Source organism: Somniosus microcephalus, chromosome 22 (genome assembly GCF_052327205.1).
Source record: "Somniosus microcephalus isolate GS21.2 chromosome 22, FLI_Smic_1.0, whole genome shotgun sequence".
Taxonomy (NCBI): domain Eukaryota; kingdom Metazoa; phylum Chordata; class Chondrichthyes; order Squaliformes; family Somniosidae; genus Somniosus; species Somniosus microcephalus.
In genome coordinates this window covers 18,253,426-18,275,590 of record NC_141008.1, presented here as the reverse complement: position 1 = coordinate 18,275,590, position 22,165 = coordinate 18,253,426, and the positions used below count along the sequence as shown (strand labels likewise).

The 22,165-nt window shown below is 47.0% G+C and overlaps 1 protein-coding gene across 1 annotated transcript; it reads left to right on the top strand.

Moving 5' to 3' along the window:
- The first annotated feature begins 9,571 nt into the window (after positions 1 to 9,571).
- Positions 9,572 to 20,308, top strand: pex12 (peroxisomal biogenesis factor 12). Its single transcript, XM_085964235.1, has 3 exons — positions 9,572 to 9,817; positions 16,681 to 17,231; positions 17,647 to 20,308. The coding sequence occupies exons 1-3, from the start codon at positions 9,689 to 9,691 to the stop codon at positions 18,041 to 18,043; spliced, it is 1,077 nt and encodes a 358-aa protein (XP_085820361.1). The 5' UTR covers positions 9,572 to 9,688; the 3' UTR covers positions 18,044 to 20,308.
- The last annotated feature ends 1,857 nt before the right edge of the window (positions 20,309 to 22,165 follow it).

Genomic DNA, 22,165 nt, shown 5'->3' with positions numbered 1-22,165 from the left:
TACCTTACGATTAACACTCATAAAGGTCTCTATCAATACAACCGGCTGGTGTTTGGAGTAACCTCAGCTCTGGCTATCTGGCAAAGGGCAATGGATCAAGTCCTGCAAGGGATTCCAGGGACCCAGTGTTATTTGGACGACATCTTGGTCACGGGCGAAAATGACAGTGATCAACTCGCCAACTTGGAGAAGGTGCTCACCAGATTAAAGGAGTATGGGCTACGAGCTAATCGCCACAAGTGCGAGTTTTTCCAGAAACAGATCTCGTATTGTGGCCACGTCATCGATGAAGAGGGGTTACATAAGTCCCCTGAAAAGATTGAGGCAGTAGTCAAGGCTCCAGCACCGGAAAATGTGTCACAACTTCGGTCGTTCCTCGGGCTGGTAAACTACTACCACAAGTTCTTACCAAATTTGTCCACGGTATTACACCCACTGAACACCCTACTGCAAACAGGGGCACCATGGAAGTGGGATGACGAACGTAGATGAGCTTTCCAGAAGTGTAAAGAATTGATCACATCAAAAGAGGTGTTGGCCCATTTCAACCCAGCGCCACCAATTCGTTTGGCATGTGATGCATCACCCTATGGTATTGGAGCGGTGCTGTCGCACAAATTCCCAGACGGGTTGGAGAGGCCAGTAGCCTTTGCGTCTCGGTCACTAACCTCAGCCTAGCGCAATTACGCCCAGATTGACAGGGAGGCCCTCAGCCTAGTATGGGGAGTAAAAAAATTCAACCACTATCTGCATGGGCAGAAGTTCAACTTGCTGACTGACCAGCAACCACTTGTCTCCATCTTTAATCCTAAGAAGGGCGTTCCAGTGATGACTGCACAACGGTTACAAAGATGGCCCCTATTTCTAGGGGCAAATCAATATGAAATAGAATATAAAGGCACGAAACAGCATGGGAATGCTGATGGGCTATCGCGCCTGCCACTGCCTACTGTGGAGGAAGCACCAGCAGTGGACCCTATCGAGATATTTTATTCGTCAATAATTGAACGATTGCCAGTAACAAACGTGGATATAGAGAAGGAGCCCCGCAATGAACCGACGCTGTCGAGGGTATATGAATTGACGGTGAGGGGATGGCCAACACATGGCGACTCACTGTTGCCAACATTCTCATCCAGAAGAGAACAGCTGTCAGTATGCCAGGGGACAGTGATGTGTGGATCCAGAGTGGTGATTCCACCCAAGTTAAGGGAGAGAGTGCTAAATGAGCTACATGAAGGTCATCTGGGGGGAGTGAAAATGAAAAGCTTTGCTAGGGCTTATTTGTGGTGGCTGGGACTCGATCAACAAATCGAAGACCTAACTAAGAGCTGCTTAGGATGCCAGAAGGTCCAAAATGCACCACCACATGCCCCTCTACACCCATGGGAGTGGCCCTCCTCTCCATGGCAACGGGTGCATATTGATTTCGCTGGTCCATTCATGGACTCAATGTTCTTAATAGCAGTGGATGCTCATTCGAAGTGGCCTGTGGTGATAAAAATGTCCTCAACCACTACAGAGAAAACGATTGCAGTCCTACGGACCATATTTGCCAGAAACAGTTTGCCAGAGCAGATTTGCTCTGATAATGGACCACAGTTTGTGTCCGAAGAGTTTCAAAAATTTATGAGAAGGAATGGGGTAAGGCATTACACATCCGTCCCGTATCATCCAGCCACAAATGGATTGGCTGAGAGGTTCGTACAAACCTTTAAGAAGGCGATAAAGGCCATGTGCGACGATGAAATTTCACTACAGCATAAGATGGACAATTTCTTATTAGCCTACCGAAACGCCACACATGCAGTTACCAACCAGACCCCGGCCATGATGTTCTTTAACCGAAGGTTGAGATCTCATCTGGACTTGCTCAGACCAAATGTGCGAAGAAATGTTGAGGACAAACAATTCCAGCACATCAATGAGAAGCCGACAAGGAGCTTCAATGTAGGACAACCAGTCTTGGCCCGTGACTATCCAACAGAGGAATGGCAACCCAGAACGATATGCACAAGGCAGGGGCCATTAATGTACACAGTGGATGTCGGGGAGAACACTGTGAGACGCCACGTCGATCAGATCTTAGCGTCACAGGAACGCGTCAACCCCATGTCTCGAGTACCTGGGGATGAACCCGACATACCGGTAGCATCTACCTCAGAACCAGTAGCAGTGGAACCCGATGAACTACCCGATGAAAAGGGGTCAGAATCGCCTCTGCACCAAGAACAAGAACCTCAGGAAAGGCACCCGAAAGACTGAATCTATAAATGGACTATTGTTGTTTAATGTACATGTTAAAGTGTTAATTGTTATTTGAATATTAGGGGTACTACTAATCTAAAAGGGGAGGAATTGTAGCGTATGTGCCTTTAAGACAGAACTACTTTTACAGCTCCTGTATACTGTAGTACCGGCAGTGACCACACCTGTATATAAGCCTTGCGCATGCCTCTGTACCCCCAGTCTTGAGACTACCCTCCTCCAGTAAATACTTGTTTATCGTTAAGTTACAGCATCCGTGTGGTTATTGAAAAACAGCATACTCTCAGAATCACGGATCTAACATAATCAATGTAGCTGTGGGAGTCAGTGAGCTCATAGTAGTTATTGGTTGAGAGCCTATTCCCAGAAATTAAGACAGAGAAGTCAAGGAAGGGAAGGGAAGAGTCAAAGATGTACCATGTGAAGGCGACACCGATACAGTCATCAATGTACCGGAAAAAAAGGTGAGTGAGGGAACCTGAGCAGGACTGGAACAAAGAATGTTCCACATATCCCACGAAAAGGCAGGCACAGCTAGGACTCATACAGGTTCCCATAGCAACATATTTTATTTGGAGGAAGGGAGTCAAAGGAGAAATGTGAGAACAAGTTCAGCCAGGCGGAGGAGTGTGGTGGTGGATGGGGGCTGGTTGGGCCTCTTCAGGAAAGAAGTTGAGCGCCCTCAGGCTGTCCTGGTGGGGGATGGAGGTGTAGAGGGATTGGACGTCCATGGTGAAAAGGAGACGGTTAGGGCCAGGAAACTTGAAACTGTTGAAGTGGCGGAGGGTGTCGGAAGAATCGTGGATGTAGGTGGGAAGAAACTGGACAAGGGAAGAAAAAATAAATTCAAGATAGGAAGTGCCGTGGAGTAAGAACAGGTTGAAATGATAGGTCTACCAGGGCAGTCCTGTTTGTGGATCTTGGGATGGAGGTAGAAGCGAGCTGTGCAGGGTTGGGAGATGATGAGGTTGGAGGCCATGGACCTCTCCACAGATGCTGCCTAACCTGCTGAGTATTTGAAGCATTTTCTGCTTTTAGTTCTACTCTTTTGCTTGCCCAGACATTGGGTTGCCCCAGTGTTATCAACCCAAATGAAAAATAATCTAACAAATGTGCCCCCTTTTAAAGGGACACAACTAATAGAAAACTAAGTCATAAAAACCAAAGGAAACCCATCAAATTAAATAAGAATTCTATTATCTGTCTTGACAATATACTGCAGTCCCTGTGGTCCCCATTCCCATTCAGTTCTATCGGTGTAACTACCAGGACAGATAGAAAGGTTCTTGCCTGAAATGGTCCCATTCTGCATCCTGGCTAGGGTTGCCACCTCTGGCCGGACATATTCCTGGAGGTATCATCACACGACCCTCCCGCCCCGCCCCCACGCTCCTGCCATTGGTCGCCCGACACGTCCAGCATCACAGCCCACCGCCTTCCCACACCAAACGGAAAGTGAACAGACTCTTCGTTACCCAGATTGGATGATTCTTGACTGTTGGTCAAACAGCACTTTGTCTCTCCATCGCCAATATTAGTATCATCACTAATAAACAAAAGTGTTCAAAGTAAATTGGAAAAAATCATCCCTATATTGTTTCTCCAGCATTGCTGGAACAGTGCCCAAGAGATCAATCATTAATTCCTGGAGACTCCAGGACAATCCTGGAGGGTTGGCATCCCTAGTCCTGGTCAACATTCCTCCCTCAACTAACATCACTAAAGATTATCTGGTCATTTATCTCATTTGCTGCTTGTGGGACCTTGCTGTGCGCAAATTGGCTGCCGCGTTTTTCCACATTACAAGTGACTACACTTCAAAAGTAGTTCATTGGCTGCGAAGCGCTTTGGGACATCCTGAGTTCATAAAAGGCGCTATATAAATGCAAGTTTTTTTTTGACATGTACCAGAGGGATGTTAATCAGAAGCCACTGGCACCAACAACTGGAATCTAGAACCAGGGGGTCACAGTCTAAGGATAAGGGTAAGCTATTTAGGACTGAGATGAGGAGGAATTTCTTCACCCAGAGAGTGGTGAACTTGTGGAATTCTCTACCACACAAGGCAGTTGAGGCCAATTCATTGAATATATTCAAGAAGGAGTTAGATATATTTCTTGAGGCTAAAGGGGTCAAGGGATATGGAGAGAAAGCAGGGACAGGGTACTGAATTTGGATGATCAGCCATGATCGCATTAAATGGTGGAGCGGGCTCGAGGGGCCGAATGGCCTACTCCTGCACCTACTTTCTATGTTTCTAACTAGCTACCCAGTTTCTCAAAGGCCCTTTGCCCCCAAGAACGTTAATCAAAAGCCACTGGCACCAACAACTAGGTACCCAGTTTCTCAAACGCCCTCTCCCCCAAGAATCTAGGGGTGGGGTGGTCTCTTGGCTGAAGTGGTTCAGCTTTTATCTGCTGGAATGTCTCAATAGCTATGGCCATTATAATGACCCATTATACCACCTCTGGTATTACAGCAGCTTCCCAAGTATTCTCCCATTCCTCAAATTATATCCAGAAACACCCAGCCATGTTTTACGACATTATATACACTTTTCCTTTGGCATCCAACCTAGAAAAGTAAGGAAGCATTGCAATTATGGTGCAATTTTGAAAATGAAAGAAAGCGAATGGAATTCATTGTAGAGCTGGATCACCACAACTTTTGCAAAATACACATATGTGCACCTCTAACAGGACAAACATCTTGTTTTGTTACACCTGACTCAATTCTGTATGATCCTGCAGTAAACAAAATAATAAGATAAGTGTACTTTCATTTTAAAGTGTAGATGATTATTCAGACACACGAGTGAATTAGAAGGCCTTTGAATTGGTACTGAATGAGCAGTCCCCATCAGAAAGGCCCCAAGATGGCCAACGTGGGGAGTGAAAAAAATGTCACACTGGTGCAGTAGGAGGTGCTCTTCTGGGATTGGGCTAGGATTCAGGCTGGAGAAGAGTGCCTCTTCAGGGGATATTTTAAACAGAGTCATCCTGTGTACACAGCAGTCCTCAGTGTATCTGAGAATGGTGATCAGGGAATGTACAGAGATGCTACTCGCCTGTCACAGACTGAGGGAGCAAGTGTGCTGGGGGAACCAGGACCTTCAACAGAACAATCAATACTGGGAAAACTGGAGATGTGAGAGTTTCAGTCATGAATTAGCCAGATACCGAAGGCATTGTGTTAAGGTGTGCCTGTCACATGCACCTCAGGGGAACGGTCTGTGCAAGATTTAAACCAAATGTGATGTCCTGTCACTGCTGGTGTGGCTACTCCAAGTCATTGCATTTCCTCCATCACTGAAAGAAGAAAGAACAGTGTACTTTTTTTTGTGCAACCCATAAACTGTAACTTAAAAAAACATTAAATGAAACTTAACAAATCAAATTAAAATTCTATTCCCTGGGGTGATGATGCACTCCAGTCCCTGCGGTGCCCAAGAAAGAACAGTGTAGCCACTGTTGTAATGTAGTTAATGCGGCAGCCAATAGATTAATCAAATGCTCATGGAGGTCTTTTGTCTGAACAGCCTTCAGAATCCAGCAATAACTAAAGAACCTGCAGGTACACATTTCTGTCATCTGTTTAATTTCACTGAAGAAGGAATTTTAAAGACGTTACCAATTACATTTTGTAGCTCTGGGCAGCTTATGGCCACTTTCTCACGTGCTGATTGGTCAGTTAAATGTGTACTCTTCTGGTTGGGTGTTTAAACAAATGGACTGTAACTTAATAAAACTTTAAAAGAACCTTAACAAATTAAATTAAAATTTCATTGGCCGGGGTGATGATGCACTCCAGTCCCCGCGGCACCCACCGGTCTCGGAAGGCCTCAAGCGTGCCGGCGGACACCGCGTGCTCCATCTCCAGTGCCACCCGGGCGCGAACATAGCCGCGGAAGAGAGGTAGGCAGTCGGGCCGAACGACCCCCTCAGTTAAATGTGCAACTATGTTTGAGTATAATGCCAAACAATTATGAAATTGATAATAAATAATTCCTGATTCTGAACTGAATGGCTGTGACCAATTTATAGAGTCTCATCCCATTGACACCTGCAAAACACAGGATCTGCCACTTACACTTAGATTGTTAATCTAATTGACTAAGATAGTTTCCCACCACCTTCTCAAAGGCAATTAGGGATGGGCAATAAATGCTGGCCTGGTCAACGAAGCCCACATCCTGTGAATGAATAAAGAAAAGGCAAGCAGTAGGGGAAAGTCAGAGGACGTTCTCGTGGGTCTGCCCCAGGGCCGGTCAAAATCTGTGATTCACAGGTCCAGGATCAGAGGGACCCGTGGGCAAGATCACGCCAGCTGCCTGCACCTTTTCCGCCGTCTTGGCGGCGCCCAGGTGGCCCTGTAGAGAGAACATGCAGTGCCCGTGAGGCCTTCCATGGCCAATGGGCATACAGTTAAATTGATACGGGTAATGATTTAGCTTCAATGTAAGCTATTCTTAGTTTGATTGGACCTCATGTTCAGATTATTATATTAATTGTGCACCCTCAGATCAAGGCACACTTGTAGAGCTGTTCTTTTCTGGTTCATGACACTGGTACAACCTCGTGCCACACTGAAAATGGAGCGCAGCATATGCCTGAATTTCAAGGTAATCCATGGGATCTCGTGCCCAACGGGGGGGGCAGACAGGGCCTCAGTTTGGCATCTCAGCCGCTAGATGGCACCTCCGATGGTGCAACGCTCCCTCGGTACTGCACTGGGAGTGTCGGCTCTAGATTATGTGTTCAAGTCTCTGGAGTGGAGCTTGAACCCACAACCTTCCAACTCCAGAGATGAGAGTGCTGCTCACTAGGTCACACCTGAGCACTGAGTTAAGAGGAAAAGGATAATCTTCCACCTTGCAAAGAGGCAAATGAGAGGGGCTCTTGTTGAGCTATATAAGACCCCAAATTAGTGTGATTTCATGGCACTTGAATTTATGTATTATTCTTATTGCCAATCCAGTTGAGTGGAATGAATGAGGGCAGTGGAATAATCAACAGCTTTAATACATTAGCCACATTTGAATGAGTGAGGAGTACATTACATAATGAAAGGAAAGCAATGCCAAGCTTACTTTGACAGCACCTCGCAGCCCCATGGCCTCAACCACTGAGGACAAGAACAGCAATATTATTGCAAGGTTAGCACATCCCAGTTCTCCACCAAATCAATGTAGCTTCATTGCTGCTGGGTCACACCCTTGGATTCCTCAACTAGAATGTGGAACTCGCTCGCACGTGGAGTGGTTGAGGTGAATAGCAGAGATGCATTTAAGGAGAAGCTCAATAAACACATGAGGGAGAAAGGAATAGAAGTATATGTTGATGGGGTGAGATGAAGAAGGGTGGGAGGAGGCTCATGTGGAGCATAAACACCGGCACAGACCTATTGGGCCGAATGGCCTATTTCTGTGCTGTAAATACAACGTAATACTATGTTCTATATAATCAAAAACAGGCAAACCCTTTGAACAAAAGGAAGCACAGTCACCTCCTTTTACCTCTTATTTCATGAAGAATGTCATGGCTGTGGAGAAAGTGCAGAAGAGATTTTTTTTAATTTGTTTATGGGATATGGCCGTCGCTGGCAAGACCAGCATTTATTGCCCATCGCTAATTGCCCTTGAGAAGGTGGTGGTGAGCCACCTTCTTGAACCACTGCAGTCCGTGTGGTGAAGGTACTCCCACACTGCTGTTAGTAGGGAAAAACCTACTTGACCTCGTCCTCACCAATCTACCTGTCGCAGATGCATCTGTCCATAACCGTATTGATGGCAGTGACCACCGCACAGTCATTGTGGAGACGAAGTCCCGTCTTCACACTGAGGACACCCTCCATCGTGTTGTGTGGCACTGCCACCGTGCTAAATGGGATAGATTCAGAACAGATCTAGCAGCTCAAAACTGGGCATCCATGAGGCTGTGGGCCATCAGCAGCAGCAGAATTGTATTCCACCACAAGCTGTAACCTCATGGCCCGGCATATCCCTCACTCTACCATTACCATCAAGCCAGGGGACCAACCCTGGTTCAATAAGGAGTGTAGAAGAGCATGCCAGGAGCAGCACTAGGCGTACCTAAAAATGAGGTGCCAACCTGGGGAAGCTGCAACACAGGACTACATGCATGCTAAAAAGTGGAAGCAGCATGTTATAGACAGGCCTAAGCGATCCCACAATCAGCAGGTCAGATCAAAACTCTGCAGTCCTGCCACATCCAGTCGTGAATGGTGGTGGACCATTAAACAACTAATGGGAGGAGGAGGCTCCATGAATATCCCCATCATCAATGATGGTGGAGCACAGCACGTGAGTGCAAAAGACAAAGCTGAAGCATTTGCAACCAACTTCAGCCAGAAGTGCCAAGTGGATGATCCATATCGGCCTCCTCCTGAGGTCCCCACCATCACAGAAGCCAGTCTTCAGCCAATTCGATTCACTCCACGTGATATCAAGAAATGGCTGAGCGCACTGGATACAGCAAAGGCTATGGGCCCTGACAACATCCCGGCTATCGTGCTGAAGACTTGTACTCCAGAACTAGTCGCGTCTCTAGCCAAGCTGTTCCAGTACAGCTATAACACTGGCATCTATCTGACAATATGGAAAACTGTCCAGGTATGTCCTGTCCACGAAAAGCAGGACAAATCCAACCTGGCCAATTGCCGCCCCATCAGTCTACTCTCAATCATCAGCAAAGTGATGGAAGGTGTCATTCACAGTGCTATCAAGCAGCACTTACTCACCAATAACCTGCTCACTGATGCCCAGTTTGGGTTCTGCCAAGATCACTTGGCTCCCGACCTCATTACAGTCTTGGTCCAAACATGGACAAAAGAGCTGAATTCCAGAGGTGAGGTGAGAGTGACTTCCCTTGGCATCAAGGCAGCATTTGACCGAGTGTGGCATCAAGGAGCCCTAGTAAAACTGAAATGAATGGGAATCAGGGGGAAAACTCTCCACTGGCTGGAGTCATACCTGGCACAAAGAAAGATGGTTGAGGTGATTGAAGGTCAATCATCACAGCCCCAGGACATCGCTGCAGGAGTTTCATTAGAATCAGATCCACGTTCCAGTTCCATTAGAAGCCAGTCCGTGTTCCAATTTCATTAGGATCCAGTCCGCGTTCCAGTTCCATTAGAATCCAGTCCGCGTTCCAGTTCCATTAGAGTCCAGTCCGCGTTCCAGTTCCATTAGAATCCAGTCCGCGTTCCAGTTCCATTAGAATCCAGTCCGCGTTCCAGTTCCATTAGAATCCAGTCCGCGTTCCAGTTCCAGTAGAATCCAGTCCGAGTTCCAGTTCCATGAAGCCAGGGTTTACAAGCTCCCGGCTGTTCCGCGCCCCTTCCGCTCAGGCGGCCTGTGTGTGAGGAGAGGCGGGCCGGTCGCCCCGGGAGACGGGCGCTGATGGCGGAGCGCGGGGCCCATTTGACGGCTGGGCTGTCGGGGAGCGCGGGCCGGCCCTCCATCTTCGAGGTGGTGGCCCAGGACACGCTGATGTCGGCGGTCAGACCGGCGGCGCAACATGCGTGCAAGGTGAGGGGCGGCGGGTGTGGGTTACCGGCCGAGGGGCCCTGCATAATGGGCGCTTACACCCGGCCTGGACCTGCCGTGAGGCCGCACCGCGATCAGAGGCACAGCGGCCGACGGGCCCTCCCCACAGGGGCAGATGGGGCCGGTGTCTCGGGGCCTGTTGGGCCCATCCCCCTGCTCACCCCCCAGGCAATGAAAGTCACTTGATCATGGGCTGCAGACAAAGAGCCGGGAGATCTCCCGGTGTCCGGACCAACATTCCTTCCTTCCTTCTTAGGCAGTCCCTCGGAACCGAGGATGACTTGCTTCCACATTAAAAATGAGTTCTCAGGTGACTGATGAGTCCAATGCGGGACCTACAGTCTCTGTCACAGGTGGGGCTGACGGTGGTTGAAGGGGTGGGTGGGTGGGGTGCTTGGGTTGACGTGCGCTCCTTGCGCTTGGGTTCCGCTTGCTCCCGGCGAAGAGACTCGAGGTGTTCAGTGCCTTCCCGGATGCTTCTCCTCCACTTTGTGCGGTCTTGGGCCAGGGATTCCCAGGTGTCGGTGGGGATGTTACACTTTTTCAAGGAGGCTTTGAGGGTGTCCTTGAAGCGTTTCCTCTGCCCACCTGGGGCGCTCTTGCCGTATCGGAACTCCGAGTAGAGTGCTTGTTTTGGGAGTCTTGTATCGGGCATGCGGACAATGTGACCCGTCCATCGGAGCTGATCAAGCGTGGTCAAAGCTTCGATGCTGAGGATGTTGGCCTGAGTAAGAACACTGATGTTGATGCGCTTATCCTGCCAATGGATTTGCAGGATCTTGCGGAGGCAGCGTTGATGGTACCTCTCCAGTGCTTTGAGGTGCCTGCTGTACATGGTCCATGTCTCTGAGGCATACAACAGGGCGGGTATCACTGCTGCTCTGTAGACCATGAGCTTAGTGCCGGGTTTGAGGTCCTGGTCTTCAAACACTCTCTTCCTCAGGCGACCGAAGGCTGCACTGGCACACTGAAGGCGGTGTTGGACTTCGCCGTCGACGTCTGCCCTTGTTGACAGTAGGCTCCCAAGGTGTGGAAAATGGTCCACGTTGTCCAAGGCCTTGTTGTGGATTTTGATAATCGGGGGGCAGTACTATGTGGCGGGGGCAGGTTGGTGAGGACCTTTGTCTTACGGATGTTTAGTGTAAGGCCCATGCTCTCGTATGCTTCGGTGAAGGTGTTGACGATGGTTTGGAGTTCGACCTCCGAATGAGCGCAGACGCAAGCGTCGTCTGCATACTGTAATTTGACGACAGAGGATGGGACGACCTTGGATCTGGACTGGAGGCGATGGAGGTTGAGCAGTTTCCCGTTTGTTCTGTAAATTAGCTCCACTCCAGCGGGGAGCTTACTGAGGGTGAGATGGAGCATTGCAGCAAGGAAGATCGAGAAGAGCGTTGGTGCGATGACGCAGCCTTGCTTGATCCCGGTTTGTACATGAATTGGGCCTGTGGTGGAACCGTTGGTCAGGATCACGGCTTGCATGTCGTCGTGAAGCAGGCGGAGGATAGTGACAAACTTTTGAGGGCAGCCGAATTTGAGGAGGGCACTCCATAATCCCTCACGGTTGACAGTGTCGAAGGCCTTTGTGAGATCAAAGAAGGCCATGTACAGTGGTTGGTGCTGTTCCCTGCATTTCTCTTGTAATTGACGTGCTGTGAAGACCATGTCCATTGTGCCCTTTAGTGGGCGGAATCCGCATTGCGACTCTGGGAGGAGCTCTTCGGCCACTGGGAGAAGGCGATTGAGGAGGATTCTTGCGATGACTTTCCCTGTGGCAGACAGCAGGGAAACTCCTCTGTAATTACCGCAATCGGACTTGTCACCTTTCTTGAAGATAGCCACAATTATGGCGTCTCTGAGATCCCCTGGCATGCTCTCCTCCTTCCAGATAAGAGAAATGAGTTCATGAATTCGCGCCAGTAGCGCTTCTCCGCCATGCTTTAGTGCCTCGGCGGGCATTTCATCTGCTCCTGAGGCCTTGTTGTTCTTCAGTTGTCGGATGGCCTTTTCAACCTCCGCCACACAGTACTGTCCCCTGATTATCAAAATCCACGACAAGGCCTTGGACAACGTGGACCACTTTCCATACCTCGGGAGTCTACTGTCAACAAGGGCAGTAGTCGACGACGAAGTCCAACACCGCCTTCAGTGTGCCAATGCAGCCTTCGGTCGCCTGAGGAAGAGAGTGCTTGAACACCAGGACCTCCAACCCAGCACTAAGCTCATGGTCTCAGCACCAACATTCACCCTTCGACCAACACCACTAAAAGGGGATCAGCTGGTCAGTTATCTCGTTTGCTGTTTTTTTGGGATCTTACTGTGTGCAAATGGGCTGCTGCATTTGTCTGCATGATAGTGTCTAGCAAAATTAATGGGACTAAAAGTCGATAAATCCCAAGGACCGGATGACCTACATCCAAGGGTTTTGAAAGAGGTGGCCATTGGGATAGTGGACGCATTGGTTGTCATCTTCCAAATTTCTATAGATTCTGGAATGGTTCATGCAGATTGGAGGATAGCAAATGTAACCCCGCTATTTAAGAAAGGAGGGAGAGAGAAAATGGGGAACTACAGACTTGTTAGCCTCACATCATTTATGGGGTGTGGGTGTCGCTGGCAAGGCCAGCATTTATTGCCCATCCCTAGTTGCCCCTGAGAAGGTGGTGGTGAGCCGCCTTCTTGAACCGCTGCAGTCCGTGTGGTGAAGGTACTCCCACAGTGCTGTTAGGGAGGGAGTTCCAGGACTTTGACCCAGCGACGATAAAGGATCGGCGATATACTTCCAAGTCAGGATGGTGTGTGACTTGGAGATGGTGGTGTTCCCATGCGCCTGCTGCCCTTGTCCTTCTAGGTGGAAGAGGTCGCGGGTTTGAGAGATGTTGTTGAAGAAGCCTTGGTGAGTTGCTGCAGTGCACCTTGTAGATGGTACACACTGCAGCCACGGTAAACCGGTGGTGGAGGGAGTGAATGTCATTGTTTGTATAGTGCTTTGCAATGTCTTGACCATGCAATGAGATGCGATACAAGTGAAAATGAATTCTTGCTGTTGGCTACCATGTTCCATGGTAGAGGCACCATTGTTTTTAACTGCTGCTGGATTCTCCGGCTCTGCTTCGGGCTGAAGAAGGTGGTGCTAGGTGGGAATTGTAAACTGAATATAGTTTCACTGTTGCAAAACCAGAATTATGATGTAAATTATGTTGTTTGTTCTTCTGGTCTATTCATCTAAAATTCTCCCAGCAGTAATGGGACAGTAACCATAAACACGTCTATGGAGCTAAGCTCACAGTGCTCTCTTCAGAATTAATCCATTTTTCAATTAATCAGTTTCATATAGAATCATAGAAATTTACGGCACAGAATGAGGCCATTCGGCCCATCGTGTCTGTGCCAGCCAAAAAAGAGCTCTCCAGCCTAATCCCACTTTCCGTAGCCCTGTAGGCTGCAGCACTTCAAGTGCATATCCAAGTACTTTCTAAATGTGATGAGGGTTTCTGCCTCTACCACCCTGTCAGGCAGTGAGTTCCAGACTCCCCGCACCCTCTGGGTGAAAAACATTCTCAACTCCCCTCTAATCCTTCTACCAATGACTTTAAATCTATGCCCCCTGGTTATTGACTTCTCTGCTAAGGGAAATAGGTCCTTCCTATCCACTTTATCTAGGCCCCTCATAATTTTATACATCTCAATCAAGTCTTTCCTCAGCCTCCTCTGTTCCAAAGAAAACAACCCCAGCCTATCCAATCTTTCCTCACAGCTAAAATTCTCCAGTCCTGACAACATCCTCATAAATCTCCTCTGTACCCTCTCTAGTGCAATCACATCTTTCCTGAAATGTGGTGACCAGAACTGTGTGCAATACTCTAGCTGTGGCCTAACTAGTGTTTTATACAGTTCAAACATAACCTTCCTGCTCATAGGAACATAGGAACACAACTTGCAGCCATGTCTCAGTAATGGCTACCATGTCATACCCTCCAATTTGAATTCCGCCTGCATTTCATTCAATTTATTCCTTATACTCCGTACGTTTGTATAAAGAACACTTATTTGGGCCACACACCCTAGCCTGTCCTTCAGCTCGAATGTTTTACTCACTCGTTTCTTATTTCTCTCTCCTGGTTTAATCACTTTACATCTTTTAATTTTCTCTTTAAATGTAGTGCCGAAAACACCATTTCTGACTGTTACTCTGCTCTCTTCCCTTTCGTTTGTTTTTGAACCACAATTTCCACCTGAACCTTCCGCCCCCATTTACTAGTTTAAAGTCCTTGTGACCGCTCTATTTATCCTTTCTACTAGGACCCTGGCCCCAGACCGGTTCAGGTGGAGCCTGACCCAACGGTATAGTTCCTTCCTGTCCCAATACTGGTGCCAGTGCCCCATGAAATGGAACCCCGCTTTCCCACATTTACATGTGGCTCAGGAAATAATCCAGAGATTATAACCCTTGAGGTCCTTAATTTAGCTCTTATATTTGCCTTGGCTAATAAAGGAAAGTATCCCGTATGCCTTCTTCACCACCTTATTTACCTGTCCTGCTACCTTTCAGGAATCTGTGGACATGCACTCCAAGGTCCCTCTGTTCCTCTACACTTTCTTAGTATCCTATCATTTATAGTGTATTTCCTTGCCTTGTTAGCCCTCCTAAAATGCATTCCCTCACACTTCTCCAGATTGAATTCCATTTGCCACTCTTCTGCCCACCTGACCAGTCCATTGATATCTTCCTGCAGTCTACAGCTTTCTTCCTCACTGTCAACCACACGGCCAATTTTTGTATCATCTGCATACTTCTTAATCAGGTGTTGGTAGTGTACTCAGAAACAAGTTTTTTAATTGAATCACAGAATTGAAAAGGTGCTGACTCCTCGTGTATGGTCCCATGGGTGTTGGTCACTCTGGGGTACATCGCCCCAGTGACCATTCTTAATGGGAACATCGGAATTGCGGGACGAAAAAAGACCACGGTCCACGTAGTTCGCCTTCTACCATCCTGGTAGTCGCATGATGCAACGATAATGGAGTTGTTGACTAATCACAGCGATCAATCTCTATCAATGAGTCTACCACAGACCCAGACATGGCACAAGGAAAACCCCAGTGGTGGAGAGGTTTGGGAATCATAGGTCCAAAGTCGCCCTTTTCCTCTCGAGCACGCTACACTTAATATATGAGCTAAAACTGAATGTCGGTGGACTTTTCAGCTGGGGAGGGAGCATCACAGAGAAGCCTGACGCTGCCCGCACCTAATGCCTGTGCTTGAATTTTCCGGCAGGAAATGGGGGATAAGGGCCAGTGTTGGCTTTAATCATCAAACTTTTGTTTCTGGTAATGAATGTCATGGTTGATGCTGGGAGCCAGGATGCTCCATTCAGTCGATGCACAATGGCATTTTCACTCGAAGATTAAATTTGTAATGTAATCATGACACAATTAGCAGAATTGAAGCAGTTTGGTCTTTGTGAAAAGTGTTTGGTGATCTTTCATTTGGGGTCGCAAGAGAATGAGGGGGTGTGTGGCATTTTTGTGATGCTGATGCTGCACATGTTACAGGAAACTTCCGTTTAACCGGAGGTTGAAAGTCCGGAAAGCTCTATCTACCGGCAAAATTCAGGAGCCGTTTTCTATAAGTTTTATTACTTCTCGTTGCTTTTTTTTTCCCCAGTCAGGCTCTGCAAGGTCTGTAGCTAAGCAACAGCTTCAGCTAGAGACGCTTGCAGCTGCAGCCGACTGTTTTGAAGCTGTTGCTAAGCAACAGGGTTTGTTGATTCACACGGAGCTGAAAAGCTCGATGTTTTAACATTGCCGCTGGTTTATACGGCAGTTTTGATCTAACGGCACCAGCTCGGTCCCGTCAGTGCCGGATACCAGAAAGTTTCCTGTATTGCATTTTAGCACGATGTGCAGCATTGTATTGATTGTAAACACACAAAAGACGTTTTCAGGATTATGAAGGCAATGGACAAAGCTGAGCCAGACACACAGTTCACTGTGGAGAAGGGGACACAAGTTAACACATTAGAAAGTCAAGAGCGAGGAAGGGGGAACATTTTCACCCAAAGGGTAAATTTAATTGTGGAGTCATTTACCAGGGAAGGCCATTGAAGTCAACAGTAAACATGGGTTCCATAGATAACTGGGTGTTCCTGGAGAGGAGGGACTGAGGGGTATAGTGCGAGGACTGGTATGGAGGGGCTGATCTATGAAAATAGCTCGGGCATGTTAAGCTTCTCACAGAAACCCCACAGTGCAGATGGAGGCCATTTCGGCCCATCGAGCCTGCACCGACACATATCCCACCCGATCCCCGTAACCCCTACACCAACACATATCCCACCCTATCCCCGTAACCCCACGTATTTAATCCCCCTAACACTAAGGGTCAATTTATCATAGCCAATCAACCTAACCCGCACATCTTTGGACTGTGGGAGGAAACCGGAGCACCCGGAGGAAACCCACGCAAACACGGGGAGAATGTGCAAACTCCACGCAGACAGTCACCCGAGGCAACAGTGCTAACCACTATGCCACCGTGCTCTGCAGTGGATCAACAGGAAACAACGTTGCTCTATGAATTATGTTGCAGTTGAGAGGCAGAAGGATTAACCGATGGAGACAGCAGACAATCGGTATATTATTGAGTTAATATAATTTTAAAGCACAGAAGGTGGCCATTCTGTGCACGCTCTCCACCCGATCCAACTTCCATGCCCTTTCCCTTTCAAGTGCTTCCTTTTCAAATATGTAAAGTTACCTATCCAGAAACGGACAAAACTTATTTTGGACTGTGACTGAGAGCCCTGGGGATGATTTTACAGTAACGTATAATGTTCTGACAGGTGCTTGCGGAATCCAACCCTGCTCACTACGGGTTTCTGTGGCGATGGTTCGATGAAATCTACATGCTGCTGGACGTCCTGCTTCAGCGACACTATCTGTCTCGGACCAGCGCTTCCTTCTCTGAAAACTTTTATGGTCTGAAAAGAATTCCGCTGGGCGGTGGCCGCGGGCTATGGAGATTGGCCAGCCACGGGCTCCCGAGGACCCAGCACTGGAGATCCCTCTTGGTGATAATAGCCGTTCCGTATATAAAAGTCAAACTGGACAGACTGTTTGCCAGGCTGCGAGAGGAGGACGACTACGCTATACATCTCCCAGAGTCCTCTTGGAAGCGCCTGTACAAAGCCTTCCTCGCAGCCTACCCCTGCGTGAACATGGGCTGGGAGGGGTGGTTCCTGATCTACCGGCTCTTGTACATCTTCGGGAGGACGCCGATCCACTCACCGCTGCTTCGAGTGGCTGGGGTCCGCTTGGGGAACCTGACCCCTGCGGATCTGCAAGGCATCGAGCAAAGATCCTCTTCTGCCAGTGGCCCTCCGACCAGTGAAAGGTAAGGAAAGGGCTTGGAGGAGCTGAGGTATGGTTATCAGGAATGTAAGTTGTGAAGAAAGGTTACAGAAGTTGAGTGCGCTCTTTGTAAAAGTGGGGACTTTGCGGTGATATAATAGAGGTTCCAAAATAGTGACGGGTATTGACAAAATGGATCCAGGCACTCTGGCGAAGGGTTCAAATACCAGGGAACATTAAAAATGAGGGTATTAAAGGTGAATAGAGAAGATGGTGCTGAGAGATACACGATTGAAGACTCTTGCTTGATCCATGCCTGAGATTAAGAACTCATTATATTTGCATTGGATTACTGGCAAGAGCATGAGTTCTGTCATCTCACAGCTCAGTGGATTGGAGCAATACTTTCCCATGTTGCCATGCATGTATTCTAACTTCCTCGCTCTCTTTCTCTGCAGTGTGGTTGGAAAGTTGACCTCCTTCCTCGGTAAAGCGGTGGGGGGTGCGGCAGTGTCCTTATCGACAGGTGTATCTGTGGGCGTCTTTTTCCTGCAGTTCCTCGAATGGTGGTACTCGTCCGAAAACCAGGAGACGATTAAATCCCTCTCCTCCCTCCCAACCCCTCCCCCACCGGTGCACTTTGACAGGCTGACAAACGAGGCTTTGCCTAGACTGAAGACCATGTGTCCTTTGTGCAACAAAATTCGGACGAACGACACAGCCTTGGCGACCTCGGGATATGTCTATTGTTATCGATGTGCTTACAACTACGTGAAACGCCACCAGCGATGTCCTGTGACGGGTTACCCTTCTGAACTGCAGCATCTTGTCAAACTCTACTCGCCAGAGGCATGAACACACGAGATCCATCCATCAGAGCACACTTTAATTGATAATGTACTCTGTATAATGTGCCCTAGCAGCTGTCTAACTCGGTGAAATGTGGTGTGCTGATTACTGCCAACGTACACAAGGCAAGTTTCCACTGTGCCAATATAATCTTGAATTATTTTTTTCCAATTTTCTCCCCTCCTCCCAAATGTGCTAACTTGTGTCATTCCTTGCTCAAGTGGGTGTTCACTTATGAGCCTAGACAGAATATTCATCCACAGAGTCATTAGTATTGATGCCCACCCGCATCCACCCTTTCCAGCACGAGTCATGGACGATGAACAGGAGGCCTGGCCCAGAGTGCGAAGGCCAGTTGCAGCAACCCTCTTGCCATCCTGGCTGAGATCAGCTAACACATTACAGACCGTGTCCTTTCGATCTGTATGGCTTAGCACTACACTGAGCAACACATCTAGCCCCAGAACATCGGAGGAGCTGTTAATAAATAATTTTATTCCTTGGGCATTTAGAGTGCTATGGGCTTAGTGCTCAGGCAGGAAAAATGGAAACAGTCTGTTGGTTCGAGGCGTGATCTTACATGATAATTATGAATCTTTGAATGTACTCTTATCATTCTCACATTTTTAATAAATTATATTTATGATTTAATCATATAAGGACAAGGGAACATACAGGTACCAGATAATGACAGTATTATATAGTCCTAGTTCATCTCCTGCGCACTGCTCACAAATTTACATGATGGGAAGTGCTCTAAAGATTAAAGATTTTTTGCTTCACCTGGATTAGATCAAATACATAAATCGTAGCAGTAACCTTTAGCATTAGCCCCCACAAGCTGAATAGTTCTTAAAAAAAAAAGTATATTCTAAGTGGCTAGGTATAATGTAATCAATCTGATGTATAAATTAATCTGCTGTGAAAATGTTTTATTGAAAATTGTAATAAACCGTACATCAACAACTAAACCAGTCTTGCATGAAAGCTGTAAACCAAAGAGAGCACAGCTAGCAGAGGGCATGGTGGCCAGAGCGGGAGAAGCAGGCCACCACACGTGGAGCCGGCAACAGTGAGGAGGAGGCCGCGGTGAAGAGGAGGACGGAGCGGCTGAGGGACATCGTGCTCCCACTGCCACGGGAAGCCATTGTATTGACTGTGAACGCGGCGCTGTATGTATAGCTGACGCGTCCCCACGGGGAACAAGCATCCCATTGTACTTGTTACATATGGCAAATAAATCTAATCTGAATCTGATCTGAAAGGAACTGAATGCTGCAAATCTGAAATGAAATACTGGAAATTCAGTCAGCATCTGAAAGAAAAAAGTTCATGTTTCAGGTGAATCCAGAGTTTTGGTCAGGTCATTGGAGCTCCACCTGGGTAAGAGGGGGTCATCGAGTTGTTCTGAAAATAAGTGAATATCCCGAGGAGTAGTTTGAGGTAAGTTAGAGCCGATGCTGTTTTATAATGCACAATGTATTCTTCTGGAATATAGGTGTATTTCCCATGGTAAGTCTGAGGTTTTATAAAAAAGGTGGAGGAAATATTATCCCAAGTTGTATCAGGGACACTGATCTACAAAGTCTAATTAATGTTCAGTAAACACTAGGTGAGTTCATTCAAAAGTTGATTTCTATTCAGGCTGGGGATCAGCACCCTCACTGTAGAGAACCTGCAGATATTGTGACTCGGGTATATTCTGTTCCTGGGGAGTTTTTTCTGAACATCACAGATCACTGTCCTTGTTTATACTCTCTTTTTAAGTATTAGTGTGACAGCTGAAGTGTGATGGATATCTTGCGTTCTGGACAGGAAGCGCATGCGCACATAAAGTTTCTAATATTAGAAGAGCTCCCGTGGCATTCCCATAGTGAGTCAGAGGTTTTATAAAAATCGGGGGCGGGGGAGTATTATGCCCAAGTAGTATTATCAAGGACACGGATTTATCTGTTATGGGGGCAGCACTGGGACAGGGCCTCAGGTCTGGCAGAACTAGGATGGAACATTGCAGTCTATCCGTACCTGTGGGAGGAGTTCTTTTGTGATGGCTGTTGTGTGAAATGGAGAAATATCAGATGGTACAGTAGGCGGTGATACTTCTTCACTGGGAGTGCTTGATGCCTGCACTGAGTAATTGCAATCCTAACACCTCTCCCTTTAATAAGCGCAAGATTTTGCAAAGTTAAACTGCAGTATTTTCAGTTGTAGTCACTGCGTCAGGTACTCCTTCTCTCTGTACCGCCTCAATAAATGTATTTATTGGAATGATTCTGCATCCATAATGTACTTAAAATTTGTTCAGTTACTAAATTAGAGATTTATGTTTTCAGCCTGGGAAATATTTGCGTTGAAATATACAGGCCACTGTTGTATAGTTGGCTACTCCCAAAGATCAGAAAGTACTAAACTCAATCACTTCTTTAGCCAGAAATTATCCAGCTTCCTCTTGAACTTACTGACAGTCTTGCCTCAATGTGTCTCCAGGCAGTCTCTTCCTCATTCTCTCAACTAGCTAAATCTAAACTGTTCACATTCTCTCTTCTGATTTTGAGACCATTCTGCCTGGTTAGTTTGTGGTTATGTCAGACAGTTTATTCGTGCTCAGCCGATTAATATCCCTTAGACTCTTGAAAACTTTAATAAGGTCTCTCCTGTGTTTCTAGTTTCATGAACTGTAATCAAACACTCAGAATAATGTGAAAAGAATGCACTCCTAAAAATGTAATTGTCAAGCTCCTATTTGATTATGCTATGTTAATAAATCAGGGCCGGTTTCCTCTTGCATCAAATTCAGACAATAACACTTCTTAGAGTCTGTATTTGAGAGGATAGCAGTGAACTGTGAGTTTGAGGCTGGAGGGGGATGAGATAACAATAGATAAAACTTGTAAAGTTTGAGAACTTTATACATATCATTTGAGTCCACCATACATTCAAACAAACTTCCAGATGCTCTTTCTAATTTATATTTTTCGTGCTCTGCTAGGTGAAGTATGTCCATGTTGGGGAATCAGCATCAACCATTCCCAGGTCCAATGAAACGTGTGTTAGATACAGTCAGGTTTCCTGTAATTGGCTTCAATGTAGCTTAATTAAAACCTCCTGGACTAGTATTTTCCCAATTTCTCCCACTAGCCATCACTGAGAGAGGTTGTAATTTTGCACTAAATAAGGGACATTTTTGTGTTGTGGACCACAGCTATTTCCTCTGGGATGGAATGTTCAAACTAATTTTGAATTAGGATCTTTAGAGTTGACACAGATGAGACTTTCATTCCGTAGTCTGGGCTGGATTCAGGCACCATTATATTTGGAGCCATCTCCCAACTCTTGTTCACAGCAAAAAAAGTTTCCAAAAGCTGACTTGAGTCTCCTGTGATTTGGGATTGGATGCCAAGGGACTACTTCAAAAGGCTACTTAAACCATTCTGAAAAATAAGGGTCTAAAAATATTTTTCCCCAGAGTAATATGTGGCAAAGACTGTCCAGAGAGTCCCTTCCTCACCACTCCAAAGTGTAAACAAACAGAACCAAAAATCCCAGAATTGCTGTCCAGATGTAGGTTTGTCTTTCTTTGAAGAGCAAACATATTCTTTCTCAATTGCCAGGCAATCTGAATGTTTTCCACTTGAGTAGATAGGGTGTGAACAGCAGTTTCTTAGTTGTTGGTTGAGTTTGCTTGGGACACCTGGCAGGGCCTGAAACAGCACATATTGGAGTTTTGGCTGGTGCAAGACAGCTTTGGTGATTCAGCAGTAAAAGATAACTCAGCTGGCTACCTGCACACTAACATTCCAACAACTTGCATTTCTATAGAACTTCTCACATGCAGAAAGAAGTCTCAACCCACTTGCAATAAGGAGGACAAAACTAGATGCTAAGGAGGTGGGGGGAGGAAATAAAATGGAGTGATAGGTGGGAGACTAAAAACACAATTGATGAGCAGGGTTCTGAGAATTTTTGCATGGAAAGAGTGATGACAAGGTGGCGGGAGCTGAACAAGGAGCATGGTGGCTGAATCGGTTCTCATCATTGGTGAGCAGAGGGAGAAAGGGACAGGAAGAAGCTCCATGTCGGGAGGAGCAAAGGGTTGGCGCCAGGTCATAAGACCAGAGGAGAATAGAG

Coding starts and splice junctions, on each gene's coding strand:
- pex12 (XM_085964235.1), top strand. CDS start 9,689: ATGGCGGAGCGCGGGGCCCATTTGACGGCTGGGCTGTCGGGGAGCGCG. Junction 9,818..16,680: donor CGGCGCAACATGCGTGCAAG/GTGAGGGGCGGC, acceptor ATGTTCTGACAG/GTGCTTGCGGAATCCAACCC. Junction 17,232..17,646: donor GGCCCTCCGACCAGTGAAAG/GTAAGGAAAGGG, acceptor CTTTCTCTGCAG/TGTGGTTGGAAAGTTGACCT.